This window comes from Oncorhynchus mykiss, chromosome 19, assembly GCF_013265735.2.
Source record: "Oncorhynchus mykiss isolate Arlee chromosome 19, USDA_OmykA_1.1, whole genome shotgun sequence".
NCBI lineage: Eukaryota > Metazoa > Chordata > Actinopteri > Salmoniformes > Salmonidae > Oncorhynchus > Oncorhynchus mykiss.
In genome coordinates this window covers 39,204,797-39,221,266 of record NC_048583.1, presented here as the reverse complement: position 1 = coordinate 39,221,266, position 16,470 = coordinate 39,204,797, and the positions used below count along the sequence as shown (strand labels likewise).

Here is a 16,470-nt window from a genome sequence, read left to right as displayed (position 1 = left end):
CTGAGACCAGCCACACAGATAGCTGATAAAATGGAAGAGTATTTCTGTCTGTTCTAAAACCCTTTTGTGGGGAAAAACAAATTCTGATATGGCTGGGCCTGGCTCCCCAGTGGGTGGGACTATGCCCTCCCAGGCCAACCCATGGCTGCGCCCCTGCCCAGTCATGTGAAATCCATAGATTAGGGCCTACTTCATTTATTTTAATTGACTGATTTCCTTATATGAACTGTAATTCATTAAAATCTTTGAAATTGTTGCATGTTGCATTTTTGTCATAAATATACAGTGGGGCAAAAAAGTATTTAGTCAGCCACCAATTGTGCAAGTTCTCCCACTTAAAAAGATGAGGCCTGTAATTTTCATCATAGGTACACTTCAACTATGACAGACAAAATGAGGGGGAAAAATCCAGAAAATCACATTGTAGGATTTTTAATGAATTTATTTGCAAATTATGGTGGAAAATAAGTATTTGGTCACCTACAAACAAGCAAGATTTCTGGCTCTCACAGACCTGTAACTTCTTCTTTAAGAGGCTCCTCTGTCCTCCATTCGTTACCTGTATTAATGGCACCTGTTGAAACTTGTTATCAGTATAAAATACACCTGTCCACAACCTCAAACAGTCACACTCCAAACTCCACTATGGCCAAGACCAAAGAGCTGTCAAAGGACACCAGAAACAAAATTGTAGACCTGCACCAGGCTGGGAAGACTGAATCTGCAATAGGTAAGCAGCTTGGTTTGAAGAAATCAACTGTGGGAGCAATTATTAGGAAATGGAAGACATACAAGACCACTGATAATCTCCTTCGATCTGGGGCGCCACGCAAGATCTCACCCCGTGGGGTCAAAATAATCACAAGAATGGTGAGCAAAAATCCCAGAACCACACGGGGGGACCTAGTGAATGACCTGCAGAGAGCTGGGACCAAAGTAACAAAGCCTACCATCAATCAGTAACACACTACGCCGCCAGGGACTCAAATCCTGCAGTGCCAGCCGTGTCCCCCTGCTTAAGCCAGTTCATGTCCAGGCCCATCTGAAGTTTGCTAGAGAGCATTTGGGTGATCCAGAAGAAGACTGGGAGAATGTCATATGGTCAGATGAAACCAAAATATAAATTTTTGGTAAAAACTCAACTCGTCGTGTTTGGAGGACGAATGCTGAGTTGCATCCAAAGAACACCATATCTACTGTGAAGCATGGGGGTGGAAACATCATGCTTTGGGGGTTTTCTGCAAAGGGACCAGGACGACTGATCCGTGTAAAGGAAAGAATGAATCGTGAGATTTTGAGTGAAAACCTCCTTCCATCAGCAAGGGCATTGAGGATGAAACGTGGCTGGGTCTTTCAGCATGACAATGATCCCAAACACACCGCCCGAAAGTTCATGTTGCCCAGCAACAGCCCCAAAACATCACTGCTCTAGAGGAGATCTGCATGGAGGAATGGGCCAAAATACCAGCAACAGTGTGTGAAAACCTTGTGAAGACTTACAGAAAACGTTTGACCTCTGTCATTGCCAAGAAAGGGTACATAACAAAGTATTGAGATAAACTTTTGTTATTGACCAAATACTTATTTTCCACCATAATTTGCAAATAAATTCATTAAAAATCCTACAATGTGATTTTCTGGATTTTTTTCTCATTTTGTCTGTCATAGTTGAAGTGTGCCTATGATGAAAATTACAGGCCTCATCTTTTTAAGTGGGAGAACCCCACTGTAGGTCTCCATGGCCTTGGCCTTCGCATAGGAGAGGGGATGTCCTCTTGGGAGGGCTGCATCAGACAACAGGTCAATGGTACCATCCCAGGGGCGATGGGGAGACAGGCGTGTAGCCTGGGTCTTAGAAAAAACCCAGTGCAGATCCTGGTACTCCTCTGGTAAATCCACTTGAGGAACACAGTCCGGACTTTCCACCGTAGCGGTGTTGACAGACACCACAAGGCACCTCCCCTGACACTCCTGTGACCATCCCAGCAGTCTCCTATCGGACCAAGAAATAACTGGATGCAAACTCAACCAGTCTATAATCAAGAAGGTGATCTGTTCTGAATGAGTGTCCTGGGTCAGCAAAGAAACCGGAACAGTAATGTGATGTATGACCCCTGTCCTTATTGGACGATTATCCAGGGATCGAACCGGAATGGGTGGCTGTATGGGGAACCAAAGGGATGCGTAATGCTCTGGCCAGTGCGCCATCTAAAAAATTCCCGTCAGTTCCGGAATCAATCAGAGCTAACGGGAGTGAAGGGCGAGAGTACTCAGGGAATTTAACAGGAAAACACACTGGTTGATTTGACAGACAAGGAGAGGAGACCTTGCCTCCTACCTGGGTTAGCGCAGGAGAAGTCCTTGGCTTGTCAGCTCCTTGCCTCCTAGTGAATAAAGAGCAGGTCGGGGAGAAATGACCCCTTTCCTCACAAAAGAAGCAGAAGCCCAGATTCCTCCTTCTCCTATGCTCTGCCGAGCCAGATTCCTCGCAGGTTTACTTCGGGACTACAGGAGGTTGTCCAACCGGATCACCATGCTGATGAGCTGGTCGAGTGACAGGTTGTCCTCACGGCAGGCTAACTCCAGCTGTACCTCCTCCCCCAGTCCGCTGCGGAAAACGGTACCAGAGCCAACTCATTCCATCCGGTGGAAGCCGCGATGGTCCGGAACTCCAGGGCGAACTCCGAGGCGGTCCTAGCTCCCTGGCGTAGTCGGAATAGACGCTCACCTCCCACTCGGCCCTCCACAGGATGATCAAACACCGAGCGGAAGAGAAGGGTGAAGCGCTCGTAGGACTCAACCTCGGGTCCGCCAGTCTCCCAGACCGCGGCACAGTCCAGAGCCCGCCCGGTCAGTGCCGAGATGACGGTGGCAACCCTGTCTCTTCCGGAAACATCCTCGGAGTAGAGAGCGAGGTACTGTAGAAGGAACCCCTTGCACCTTGCTGGCGCACCGTCAAAGCGCTCCGGGAGGGACAGGGGTATTCTGCGGATCGGCGCCAAGAGCAGGATGGTTGCCAGCACACTGTCCATGGCGACCCCAAGTCTGGAGAGACAGTCCTCGTGGTGCTGTACTGTCCCTACAATGGTCGCAAGCTCGGCCTTCCCTGCTGTCTCCATATGTTGGGTCGATTATTCTGTCATGCTGTTATAAAGGATTTGGAGACATGCAGGGAATGAATACATCATCTGGGTTTTTAATAAACCCAAAACAAACACGTATAGAAAACACTGGGATGTACCCAAACAAAAGAGCGAGGGTAAACCTCGTAGGACGATACGGGATGAGACCCGAAATACACAATACACAAAACATGCAGCACAAGCTGAGACAACGCACTCACACGTACTCACAGGTACTCACACGACCAATGGACATGGGAACAATAATCAACAGCCCAATGTGCAAACAAAGGGCAATTTATACAAATACAATCAGTGAGGAATTGGAACCAGGTGTGCGTAATGACACAGTTCAGTGCAGCCTAGAAGGCCGGTGACCTCGACCTCCGGAACTGGTAACAGAATGAGCAGCAGTACAGGGTGGATCCGTGGCATTATCCTCTGCAACAGAGGTAATTCTGGGTCTTCCTTTCCTGTGGCGGTCCTCATGAGAGCTAGTTTCATCATAGCGCTTGATGGTTTTTGCGACTGCACTTGAAGAAATTTTAAAAGTTCTTGAAATGTTCCGGATTGACTGATGGACTGTCGTTGGAAAGAAAGTTCACAAAATAAATTTTAACAAGGCACACCTGTTAATTGAAATGCATTCCAGGTGACTAACTCATGAAGCTGGTTGAGCGAATATCAAGAGTATGCAAATCTGTCATCAAGACAAAAGGTGGCTACTTTGAAGAATGTCAAATATAAAATATATTTTTTATTTGTTTAACAGTTTTGGGTTGCTACATGATTCCATATGTATTATTTAATAATGTTGATGTCTTCACTATCATTCTATAATGTAGAAAATAGTAAAAATAAAGAACAACCCTGGAATGAGTAGATGTGTCCAAAGTTTTGACTGGTACTGTATAAACTAGATTTTGATGTAAACCTGCATCAATACAGCCTCATCTCTGAACTGATTGCGTCTCAGAATTTGGGCACAAAATGAGACCCTTCTGTTACCTTAGACCCAGAACAGAAACAGAGAGAGGTTAGAAGTCAAATGTAGAATGCTGAGTTCACTTGTGACTCAAAAATTATACCCTCAAGTGTATTATTGCTTTAATAACTTAAGTTAATATATATTTGCACCATATGAAATTCATATATATTTGTCCACAAATAAGTTAATACATATTCATACACATTTGCACCAAAATTAAGTTAGCAAATGAATTTCACATACATATTAACATAATGTATATTCTGTATTTGCACCATATGAAGTTGATCAGTGGAAGGCTTAGTGTTGATTGGTGAAGGGATTGTCAGGTGAATTTAGGTAAAGGTCTCTGTTACCATGACAACCTCAGATATGAGGTTATCAGAAAGAGCACGACATATCCCGTAACTACATGACAGACAATCATAGCTGTTCTACACAATACATTTCAATCTTAACGTTCTGTAATGTTGTACCCTTCTGAACAGACAAACAAGCAAACATAACAGACTGCTGAACTCACAGCTCAGTCACAACACACATAGTACACACACATCTCTGTACATTGAAATATACACTGAGTACAGAAAATCTTTCCATGACATATACTGACCAGGTGAAAGCTATGATCCCTTATTGATGTCACTGGTTAAATCCACTTAAATCAGTGTAGATGAAGAGGAGGAGAAAGGTCAAAGAAGGACTTTTAAACCTTGAGTCAATTGAGACATGGAGTGTGTATGTGTGCATTTCAGAGGGTGAATGGGCAAGACAAAATATTTAAGTGCCTTTAAACAGGGTATGGTAGTTGGTGCCAGGCACACCAGTTTGAGTGTGTCAAGAACTGCAACGCTGCTGTGTTTTTCACAACCAACCGTTTCCCGTGTGTATCAAGGATGGTCCACCACCCAAAGGACATCCAGCCAACTTGACACAACTGTGGGAAGCATTGGAGTCAACATGGGCCGGCATCCCTGTGGAACATTTTGACACCTTGAGTCCAAGTCCTGACAAATTGAGGCTGTTCGGAGGGCAAAAGGAGAGGCAACTCTATTTTAGGAATGTTTTGTACACTCAGTGTATCCACATCCAGTTATCCAAACTGAAGAGAATATAAACTCACAGCTAGAAGACTGCTTTCAAGCAGCTATTTATATATACACTACCGTTCAAAAGTTTGGGGTCACTTAGAAATGTCCTTGTTTTTGAAAGAAAAGCAATTGTTTTGTCCATTAAAATAACATCAAATTGATCCAAAATACATTCTAAATGTTGTAAATGACTTTTGTTGTTGGAAATGGCAGATTTTTTATGGAGGCCCATTATCAGCAACCATCACTCCTGTGTTCCAATGGCATGTTGTGTTAGCTAATGGCATGTTGTGTTAGATAATCCATCCACCTGGCAGGTGTGGCATATCAAGAAGCTGATTAAATAGCATGATAATTACACAGGTGCACCTTGTGCTGGGAACAATAAAAGGCCACTCTAGAATGTGCAGTTTTGTCACACAACACAGACCATGTGTAACCACGCCAGCCTAGGACCTCCACATCCGGCTTCTTCACCTACGGGATTGTCTGAGACCAGTCACCCGGACAGCTGATGAAACTGTGGGTTTGCACACCCAAAGAATTTCTGCACAGAATGTCAGAAACCGTCTCAGGGAAGCTCATCTGCGTGCTCGTTGTCCTCACCAGGGTCTTGACATGACTGTAGTTCGGCATTGTAACAGACTTCAGTGGGCAAATGCTCACCTTCGATGACCGCTGGCATGCTGGAGAAGTGTGCTCTTCAAGCGTGAATCCTGATTTCAACTGTACCGGGCAGATGGCAGACAGTATGGCGCGGTGGGGTTATGGTATGGGCAGGCATAAGCTATGGACAACGAACACAATTGCATTTTATCGATGGTAATTTGAATGCTCAGAGATATCTTAAAGAAATCCTGAGGCCCATTGTCGTGCCATTAATCCATCACCTCATGTTTCAGTAAGATAATGCACAGCCCAATGTCACAAGGAACTGTACACAATTCCTGGAAGCTGATAATGTCACCCATTAAGCATGTTTGGGATGCTCTGGATCGATGTCTACGACTGCGTGTTCCATTTCCCGCCAATATCCAGCAACATCGCACAGCCATTGAAGAGGAGTGGGACAACATTCCACAGGCCACAATCAACAGCCCGATCAACTCTATGTGAAGGAGATGTGTCGCGCTGCATGAAGCAAATGGTAGGCACACCAAATATGGACTAGTTTTCTGATCCATGCCTCTAGCTTTTTTTAAAAGGTATCTGTGAACAACAGATGCAGATCTTTATTCCCAGTCATGTAAAATCTATATATTAGGGCCTAATTAATTTATTTCAGTTGACTGATTCCCTTATATGTACTGTAACTCAGTAAAATCTTAGAAATTGTTGCATGTTGCATTTATATTTCTGTTCAGTTTAGGTCTCAGAGCAGGTGACGTCACCGAACGCTACAAGCACGCACCACTGACTAGCTAGCCATTTCAAATCGGCTACATGTGCGCACATGTACAGTGCCTTGCGAAAGTATTCGGCCCCCTTGAACTTTGCGACCTTTTGCCACATTTCAGGCTTCAAACATAAAGATATAAAACTGTATTATTTTGTGAAGAATCAACAACAAGTGGGACACAATCATGAAGTGGAACAACATTTATTGGATATTTCAAACTTTTTTAACAAATCAAAAACTGAAAAATTGGGCGTGCAAAATTATTCAGCCCCTTTACTTTCAGTGCAGCAAACTCTCTCCAGAAGTTCCGTGAGGATCTCTGAATGATCCAATGTTGACCTAAATGACTAATGATGATCAATACAATCCACCTGTGTGTAATCAAGTCTCCGTATAAATGCACCTGCACTGTGATAGTCTCAGAGGTCCGTTAAAAGCGCAGAGAGCATCATGAAGAACAAGGAACACACCAGGCAGGTCCGAGATACTGCTGTGAAGAAGTTTAAAGCCGGATTTGGATACAAAAAGATTTCCCAAGCTTTAAACATCCCAAGGAGCACTGTGCAAGCGATAATATTGAAATGGAAGGAGTATCAGACCACTGCAAATCTACCAAGACCTGGCCGTCCCTCTAAACTTTCAGCTCATACAAGGAGAAGACTGATCAGAGATGCAGCCAAGAGGCCCATGATCACTCTGGATGAACTGCAGAGATCTACAGCTGAGGTGGGAGACTCTGTCCATAGGACAACAATCAGTCGTATATTGCACAAATCTGGCCTTTATGGAAGAGTGGCAAGAAGAAAGCCATTTCTTAAAGATATCCATAAAAAGTGTTGTTTAAAGTTTGCCACAAGCCACCTGGGAGACACACCAAACATGTGGAAGAAGGTGCTCTGGTCAGATGAAACCAAAATTGAACTTTTTGGCAACAATGCAAAACGTTATGTTTGGCGTAAAAGCAACACAGCTCATCACCCTGAACACACCATCCCCACTGTCAAACATGGTGGTGGCAGCATCATGGTTTGGGCCTGCTTTTCTTCAGCAGGGACAGGGAAGATGGTTAAAATTGATGGGAAGATGGATGGAGCCAAATACAGGACCATTCTGGAAGAAAACCTGATGGAGTCTGCAAAAGACCTGAGACTGGGACGGAGATTTGTCTTCCAACAAGACAATGATCCAAAACATAAAGCAAAATCTACAATGGAATGGTTCAAAAATAAACATATCCAGGTGTTAGAATGGCCAAGTCAAAGTCCAGACCTGAATCCAATCGAGAATCTGTGGAAAGAACTGAAAACTGCTGTTCACAAATGCTCTCCATACAACCTCACTGAGCTCGAGCTGTTTTGCAAGGAGTAATGGGAAAAAATTTCAGTCTCTCGATGTGCAAAACTGATAGAGACATACCCCAAGCGACTTACAGCTGTAATCGCAGCAAAAGGTGGCGCTACATAGGAACTTAAGGGGGCTGAATAATTTTGCACGCCCAATTTTTCAGTTTTTGATTTGTTTAAAAAGTTTGAAATATCCAATAAATGTCGTTCCACTTCATGATTGTGTCCCACTTGTTGTTGATTCTTCACAAAAAAATACAGTTTTATATCTTTATGTTTGAAGCCTGAAATGTGGCAAAAGGTCGCAAAGTTCAAGGGGGCCGAATACTTTCGCAAGTCACTGTATATAGAGTTGAAGTCGGAAGTTTGCAAACACCTTAGCCAAATACATTTAAACTCAGTTTTCACAATTCCTAACATTTAATCCTAGTAAAAATTCCCTGTTTTAGTTCAGTTATGATCACCACTTTATTTTAAGAATGTGAAATGTCAGAATAATAGTAGAGAGAATTATTTATTTCAGCTCTTATTTCTTTCATCACATTCCCAATGGGTCAAAAGTTTACATACACTCAATTAGTATGTGGTAACATTGCCTTTAAATTGTTTAACTTGGGTCAAAAGTTTTGGGTAGCCTTCCACAAGCTTCCCACAATATGTTGAGTGAATTTTGGCACCTTCCTCCTGACAGAGCTGGTGTAACTGAGCCACTCCAATACCTTGACTTTGTTGTCCTTAAGCCATTTTGCCACAACTTTGGAAGTACGCTTGGGGTCATTGTCCATTTGGAAGATCCATTTGCGACCAAGCTTTAACTTCCCGACTGTTGTCTTGAGATGTTGCTTCAATATATCCACATAATTTCCTCCTCTATTTTGTGAAGTGCACCAGTCCCTCCTTCATCAAAGCACCCCCAAAACATGATGCTGCCACCCCCGTGCTTCACTGTTGGGATGTTGTTCTTCAGCTTGCAAGCCTCCCCCTTTTCCCTCCAAACATAACGATGGTCATTATGGCCAAACAATTCTATTTTTGTTTCATCAAACCAGAGGAAATTTCTCCAAAAAGTATGATCCTTGTCCCCATGTGCAGTTGCAAACCGTAGTCTGGCTTTTTTATGGCGGTTTTGGAGCCGTGGGTTCTTCCTTGCTGAGTGGCCTTTCAGGTTATGTCGATTTAGGACTCATTTTTACTGTGGATATAAATACTTTTGTACCTATTTCCTCCAGAATCTTCAGAAGGTCCTTTGCACCAAAGTACGTTCATCTCTAGGAGACAGAACGCGTCTCCTTCCTGAGCGGTATGACGGCTGCGTGGTCCCATGGTGTTTATACTTGCGTACTATTGTTTGTACAGATGAACGTGGTACCTTCAGGCGTTTGGAAATTGCTCCCAAGGATGAACCAGACTTGTGGAGGTCTACAATTTTTTTTCTGAGGTATTGGCTGATTTCTTTTGATTTTCCCATGATGTCAAGCAAAGAGGCACTGATTTTGAAGGTAGGCCTTGAAAAAATCCACAGGTACACCTCCAATTGACTCAAATGATGTCAATTAGCCTATCGGAATCTTATGAAGCCATAACATCATTTTCTGGAATTTTCTAAGGTGTTTAAAGGCACAGTCAACTTAGTGTATGTAAACTTCTGACACACTGGCATTGTGATACAGTGAATTATAAGTGAAATAATCTGTCTGTAAACAATTGTTTGAAAAATTACTTGTGTCATGCAGAAAGTAGATGTCCTAACCGACTTGCCAAAACTATAGTTTAACAAAAAATTTGTGGAGTGGTTGAAAAACGCGTTTTAATGACTCCAACCTAAGTGTATGTGAACTTCCGACTTCAACTGCATGTATATGTATATATGTGTCAGAGAGAAGACTCGTACTGCAGTAGTTCATAGAGCAGAGATCTGTCCCTGTATCGAATGCCTGCGGCTGCAGGTGTCAGGTACTGCAGTAGGTTGATGGTTCTTCGCAGCCGTCTGTCCACGTAGTGAGCGTCCCAGGCCGGGTAACGTTTCCTGGGCATGTCAATCTTTATCAGAGGACCCTCGAAGTGGCGTGAGGTGGGGGGCTCTGAACGCACCTGGAACACCGGCAGACAGCTGTCTGCGATGACGTCATCACTGTGGGAAGGGGTGGCCAGATGGGCTGGGGTTGGCGTGGAGGAGGGGGGCAGGAGGTTACCCCACAGCAGCTCGTCACAGCAAGTTGAGGCCGGGGTGGGGTGTGTGTGTGAGGGGTGGAGAAGGCCGTAGTATAGAAGCATCACCAGTACTCCACCCGCAAAGGACAGGTAGACACCACACAACGCTGGCACCGCGTAGTTGTCTGTGTCTGCATGGTCACGATACACATACCTGTAACACACACACATGCAACTATTATGGTATGCACGCACACACATTTGTCTCTGCACTGATTAAGATAGATACACCTATTAGATGATAAAACACCTAGGTGTGTCTGTCTGTCTGTCTACATACCACAGTCCGGTGAGAAGTGTATTCTCAGCCAGTACCACAGAGTAGTAAGCAACCATGCGTCCCCTGGTGTGTCCCTCCTTGACGTTGAACCAACAGAAGATGTAGACGATCCCCACCACCATGTTAAATAGCACCTCCTCCCAGCGAGACATACAGAAGTCTGTTCCTCCATGCACCACCCACAGTGCCATGCCACACCAGTGGAGCACCACAAAGATGCCGAAGTACAGGTGGAAGAGGGAGGCGAAGAGGGCGAGAGAGAGAACGCGGGAGGAGATGGTGAAGAGGCGCCAGAGAAGGTGGAGAAGGGCACCGCGGTAACTCAGACTGCGCTGGTCGTCCCTGGAGTCACGCAGGAGCTTGTGGTACGAAGCCAACACCCAGGATAGAGACAGAAGAGAGCCTAGACTAGATATACCTAGAGAGAGAGGGATTGATTCTCATCTTGGTAATACTAGTTGAAGAGTGAGTGTGTGTGTAATGTGTACTGTGTGTGAACTGTATGTGTATACGTACACTGTAGAGTCTCAGCACGGTTCTGCTGTATCATAATGCAGAGCTGTAGTACTAGTTGAGGAGCTGACTCCAGGAAGGTCTCCAGTAGCCGCAGCATGTTGACGTCTGCATACTCAAACATCATGGCCCAGTAGAACCTCCTCTGGGCCTCCTTAAGCTCCTTCATACGGTGGGACTGGATACCCAGGTACAACGTACGGATATACCTGGGGGTCAGAAGTTGGAGGTGAGACGTCAATCATCATGGTCCCTGTAATACCGCCATCATGGCCCAGAGAGAGAGAGAGATAGAACCTGTTTGAATGAATAATATCAATTACGAAGGGTGTGTGTGTTTGTGTGTATGCATGTGCGTAGTCATGCTCATACAACCATCTGGGCTGCATCATATGAGCAAATTTCATGACATCAATAATTCACTGGCCACTTAGAAACACACACATGCAGACACACATTTCACCAGAGAAACCTGAAAAATGCCACATCACAACAGAGGAAGAAGAGAGAGAGAACTTATTGATTTGTGTTTAATTTGCATAAAAAGTTTGTTGTTATCCATCCTTTCACTCTCTCGCTCTCTCCCTCAGTCCCCTCCCCCTTCACTACTGTTATGTGTGTTCAAGCTCTTATTTCTCTTCCTTCTACTCCGTCGCTCCATCTCACAGTGATCTATCTCAATCAGACTGAACCATTCCACACACATACACCACTCTTTGGGACAGGCCACACCATTAGGGGAAGTGTTACACATGGGCACACATGCAGACACACACCACTGGGGAGGAGCAGGGTTGTTATTTTCACTGTGAGCCTTTATAAAAACATGCAAGAAACCACACAACCCAGTGTGTGTGTCAAACAGTCATACAGGTGTCATCCAGTCAGTCAGAGCCCCCACCCCACCATGTATTTGAATGCTCAGTGCATTACTAGACAAACGTGGACGGTCCAAACGCTCCTCCGACAACTCTCATTTACAAATCACTGAGCTGCCTCCCAACCCCCATCACACACACACGCTCTTAAACCCACTCAACATCTCCCTCAGGCACCTAGGCCATTAAAGATTAATCTGACAGAGAGCGGGAGCGAGAGAGTGTGTGTGTGTGTGTGGTTGGGGGGGCTTTGACTATTGGTGTTCAGTCAGGGTGTAGCGCAAACGCAAGAGAAGATGAAAATCGATTGAGCCCAAATAGTTTAAAACTGTTTTACAAAACAGTGGGGAAATAAGCTTTATTCAGGTCAGTGCAGCTTCTGCCCATGTTCTGCACATGTGCCCTTTGTCTCTTACAGTGCCTTGCGAAAGTATTCGGCCCCCTTGAACTTTGCAACCTTTTGCCACATTTCAGGCTTCAAACATAAAGATATAAAACTGTATTTTTTTGTGAAGAATCAACAACAAGTGGGACACAATCATGAAGTGGAACAACATTTATTGGATATTTCAAACTTTTTTAACAAATCAAAAACTGAAAAATTGGGCGTGCAAAATTATTCAGCCCCTTTACTTTCAGTGCAGCGAACTCTCTCCAGAAGTTCAGTGAGGATCTCTGAATGATCCAATGTTGACCTAAATGACTAATGATGATAAATACAATCCACCTGTGTGTAATCAAGTCTCCGTATAAATGCACCTGCACTGTGATAGTCTCAGAGGTCCGTTAAAAGCGCAGAGAGCATTATGAAGAACAAGGAACACACCAGGCAGGTCCGAGATACTGTTGTGAAGAAGTTTAAAGCCGGATTTGGATACAAAAAGATTTCCCAAGCTTTAAACATCCCAAGGAGCACTGTGCAAGCGATAATATTGAAATGGAAGGAGTATCAGACCACTGCAAATCTACCAAGACCTGGCCGTCCCTCTAAACTTTCAGCTCATACAAGGAGAAGACTGATCAGAGATGCAGCCAAGAGGCCCATGATCACTCTGGATGAACTGCAGAGATCTACAGCTGAGGTGGGAGACTCTGTCCATAGGACAACAATCAGTCGTATATTGCACAAATCTGGCCTTTATGGAAGAGTGGCAAGAAGAAAGCCATTTCTTAAAGATATCCATAAAAAGTGTCGTTTAAAGTTTGCCACAAGCCACCTGGGAGACACACCAAACACGTGGAAGAAGGTGCTCTGGTCAGATGAAACCAAAATTGAACTTTTTGGCAACAATGCAAAACGTTATGTTTGGCGTAAAAGCAACACAGCTCATCACCCTGAACACACCATCCCCACTGTCAAACATGGTGGTGGCAGCATCATGGTTTGGGCCTGCTTTTCTTCAGCAGGGACAGGGAAGATGGTTAAAATTGATGGGAAGATGGATGGAGCCAAATACAGGACCATTCTGGAAGAAAACCTGATGGAGTCTGCAAAAGACCTGAGACTGGGACGGAGATTTGTCTTCCAACAAGACAATGATCCAAAACATAAAGCAAAATCTACAATGGAATGGTTCAAAAATAAACATATCCAGGTGTTAGAATGGCCAAGTCAAAGTCCAGACCTGAATCCAATCGAGAATCTGTGGAAAGAACTGAAAACTGCTGTTCACAAATGCTCTCCATCCAACCTCACTGAGCTTGAGCTGTTTTGCAAGGAGGAATGGGAAAAAAATTCAGTCTCTCCATGTGCAAAACTGATAGAGACATACCCCAAGCGACTTACAGCTGTAATCGCAGCAAAAGGTGGCGCTACAAAGTATTAACTTAAGGGGGCTGAATAATTTTGCACGCCCAATTTTTCAGTTTTTGATTTGTTAAAAAAGTTTGAAATATCCAATAAATGTCGTTCCACTTCATGATTGTGTCCCACTTGTTGTTGATTCTTCACAAAAAAATACAGTTTTATATCTTTATGTTTGAAGCCTGAAATGTGGCAAAAGGTCGCAAAGTTCAAGGGGGCCGAATACTTTCGCAAGGCACTGTATATGGCCATTTGGATTGTTCGAGTAACCTTGCTAATGCTACTGACTGTTATTCAGTGTTGCCTGTTTTTAGAGCTGTGTGTGTGTGTGTGTGTGTGTGTGTGTGTGTGTGTGTGTGTGTGTGTGTGTGTGTGTGTGTGTGCGTGTGCGTGCGCGCGTGTTCGTGCGTGCGTGTGTGTGCGCAGATGCGTAGTGCGTGCGTCGTGCGTGGGTGGCAGGTAGCCTACTGGTAAAGAGTGTTGGGCCAGTTACTAAAAAGGTCGCTAGTTCAAGTCCCTGAGACGAATAGGTGAAAAATCTGCCGTTGTCCTTGAACAAAGCACTTAACCCCCAATTGCTCCAAGGTCGCCATCAATAATGGCTGATCTCTGGCCGTGACCGCACTCTCCAAGGGTGTCTCAGGGGGACTTGGGATATGCAAAAACTAATTTCCATTTCTTACCTCACACTTACAGGTTACCCACTTGTACATGCACTGAAATAGGACAAACATAAACACCCCCTATTTCGATCTTAGACTTTCACTCACACAAAAGCAAAGCTATTCACGTCTCACCATCTTAAAAAAGCATGCCCCTTTCAAAAAATGTAGAACTAAGAACAGATACAGCCCTTGGTTCACTCCAGACCTGACTGCCCTTGACCGGCACAAAAACATCCAGTGGCGGACTGCAATAGCATCGAATAGTTCCTGCGATATGCAACTGTTCAGGGAAGTCAGGAACCAATTCACACAGTCAGTCAGGAAAGCAAAGGCTAGCATTTTCAAACAGAAATTTGCATCCTGTAGCTCTAACTCCCCAATTTTTTTGAGACACTGTAAAGTCCATGGAGAACAAGAGCACCTCCTCCCAGCAGCCCACTGCACTGAGGCTAGGCGACACGGTTACCACCGATAAATCCATGATAATCTAAATCACGATAACAACACCCACCCGTAGCACGCGCTCCAGCAGGCATCTCACGGGTCATCCCCAAAGCCAACACCTCCTTTGGCCGCCTTTCCTTCCAGTTCTCTGCTGCCAGTGACTGGAACGAATTGCAAAAATCGCTGAAGCTGGAGACTTACATTTCCCTCACTAACTTTAAACATCAGCTATCTGAGCAGCTAACCGATCGCTGCATCTGTAAATAGCCCACCCAATCTACCTACCTCATCCCCATATTGTTTTTATTTACTTTGCTGCTCTTTTGCACACCAGTATCACTACTTACACACCATCATCTGCTCGTCATCATCTGCTCATCTATCACTCCAATGTTAATCTGCTAAATTGTAATTACTTTGCTACTATGGCCTATTTATTGCCTTACCTCCTCATGCCATTTGCACACACTGTATATAGACTTTCTTTTTTTTCTATTGTGTTATTGACTGTACGCTTGTTTATTCCATGTGTAACTCTGTGTTGTTGTTTCTGTCGCACTGCTTTGCTTTATCTTGGCCAGGTCGCAGTTGTACATGAGAACTTGTGCTCAACTAGCTTACCTGGTTAAATAAAGGTAAAGAAATAATAATAATAATAATACAAATATTATCTAAGGGAGGTAAACTGCAAACACAGATGCATGCAGGCAAACTCACATAAAGTGTGTGTGAGGCGAGGTGAACATGTGGTCTATTGTATGGGCAGTAGAAGAGGAGAGAACAGGGTGTCCTTACCTCCAGACCTGTCCCAGCTGTAGAATGTGTATGGTGATCTGCCACAGCCACACTGAGGCCACTCTTACCCGGTCTGTCCCGGGATAAATCCATTTTTGTTCGGCTGGACCTCGCCTGGTCAGCTTTTCTCTCTCTCCTCCCTTGCTGCAGTCCACTGTCCCCAGCCAGGTTGTCAGACACTCTCCGCTGTAGTCCTGGATGAACCAGCGGAAGCTCAGGATCTGAACTACCATCGACGGCACCAGCACAAGAAAAAGCGTCAGACCAAACCACAGATAGTCCTGTCTGGTGTAGTAGTCCGCAGCGAGAAGTAGGTCTGTTCCCACATCCCAAAAGAAGACGAGAAGAGCCAGGATCAGCCAGAGGCAGTCCAGCCACAGGCCCTCCTCTGGCGGGCAGCGAGTCTCCTTTAAATCGTTACCCCTGCCAACTCCGGTCCCTCCAATCCCTCTATAATAGGAATGATCATAATAATAATGGTAAAAGGGTAAAAATGAGAATAGCAGAGACAATTATCATACTACACACACACACTTACCCAGTAGTGTCCTCCCCCAGCAGGTTTCCCAGGCAGTTGGAGCGACAGCCCCAATAGCAGACAGCAGAGTGGCAACAGAGACATATGTGAATGGCTGAAGATTCCAGAGGCTGACAGTCTCCCTCTGTGTCTCCATCAAACACCCCCTCCCCCACACCCTCCCCCGTTCCTCCCCATCCCCCTCCATCAGACTGAGCGGCCATGTTACTCTTTCGTCCCAAACCAAAACACACCCTCCTCCTCTGATCCCACTTCCTCCTGTCCCTCCTCAGCCGCTGTGTTTCTGTCTCTGACTCTCCCAGGGAGCGAGGAGCCATCAGAGCCTGTCACTGCACGACAGCCTCCTCTCCATCCCTCCTCCCCTTCCTCCTCTCTAGGAAACACTCTATCCCCTCTCAT

The 16,470-nt window shown here is 44.9% G+C and overlaps 1 protein-coding gene across 1 annotated transcript; it reads right to left on the bottom strand.

Moving 5' to 3' along the window:
• Positions 1–9,693: 9,693 nt before the first annotated feature.
• Positions 9,694–16,470, bottom strand: LOC110498347 (XK-related protein 6-like). The gene is made up of 6 exons (XM_036953820.1): positions 16,305–16,470; positions 16,072–16,201; positions 15,534–15,983; positions 10,951–11,156; positions 10,435–10,852; positions 9,694–10,308 (listed from the first exon to the last, which is right to left on the bottom strand). Exons 1-6 carry the CDS (start codon positions 16,468–16,470, stop codon positions 9,816–9,818), a joined length of 1,863 nt encoding a protein of 620 aa, XP_036809715.1. The 3' UTR covers positions 9,694–9,815.

What these genes read in the sequence shown, in the direction of transcription:
- LOC110498347 (XM_036953820.1), bottom strand. Translation starts at nt 16,470, where the DNA reads ATGAGAGGGGATAGAGTGTTTCCTAGAGAGGAGGAAGGGGAGGAGGGA. An exon ending in CTGGGGGAGGACACTACTGG is followed by an intron (nt 15,984 to 16,071) that starts GTAAGTGTGTGT and finishes TTCCTATTATAG; the next exon opens with AGGGATTGGAGGGACCGGAG. An exon ending in ACACTTCTCACCGGACTGTG is followed by an intron (nt 10,309 to 10,434) that starts GTATGTAGACAG and finishes TGTGTGTTACAG; the next exon opens with GTATGTGTATCGTGACCATG.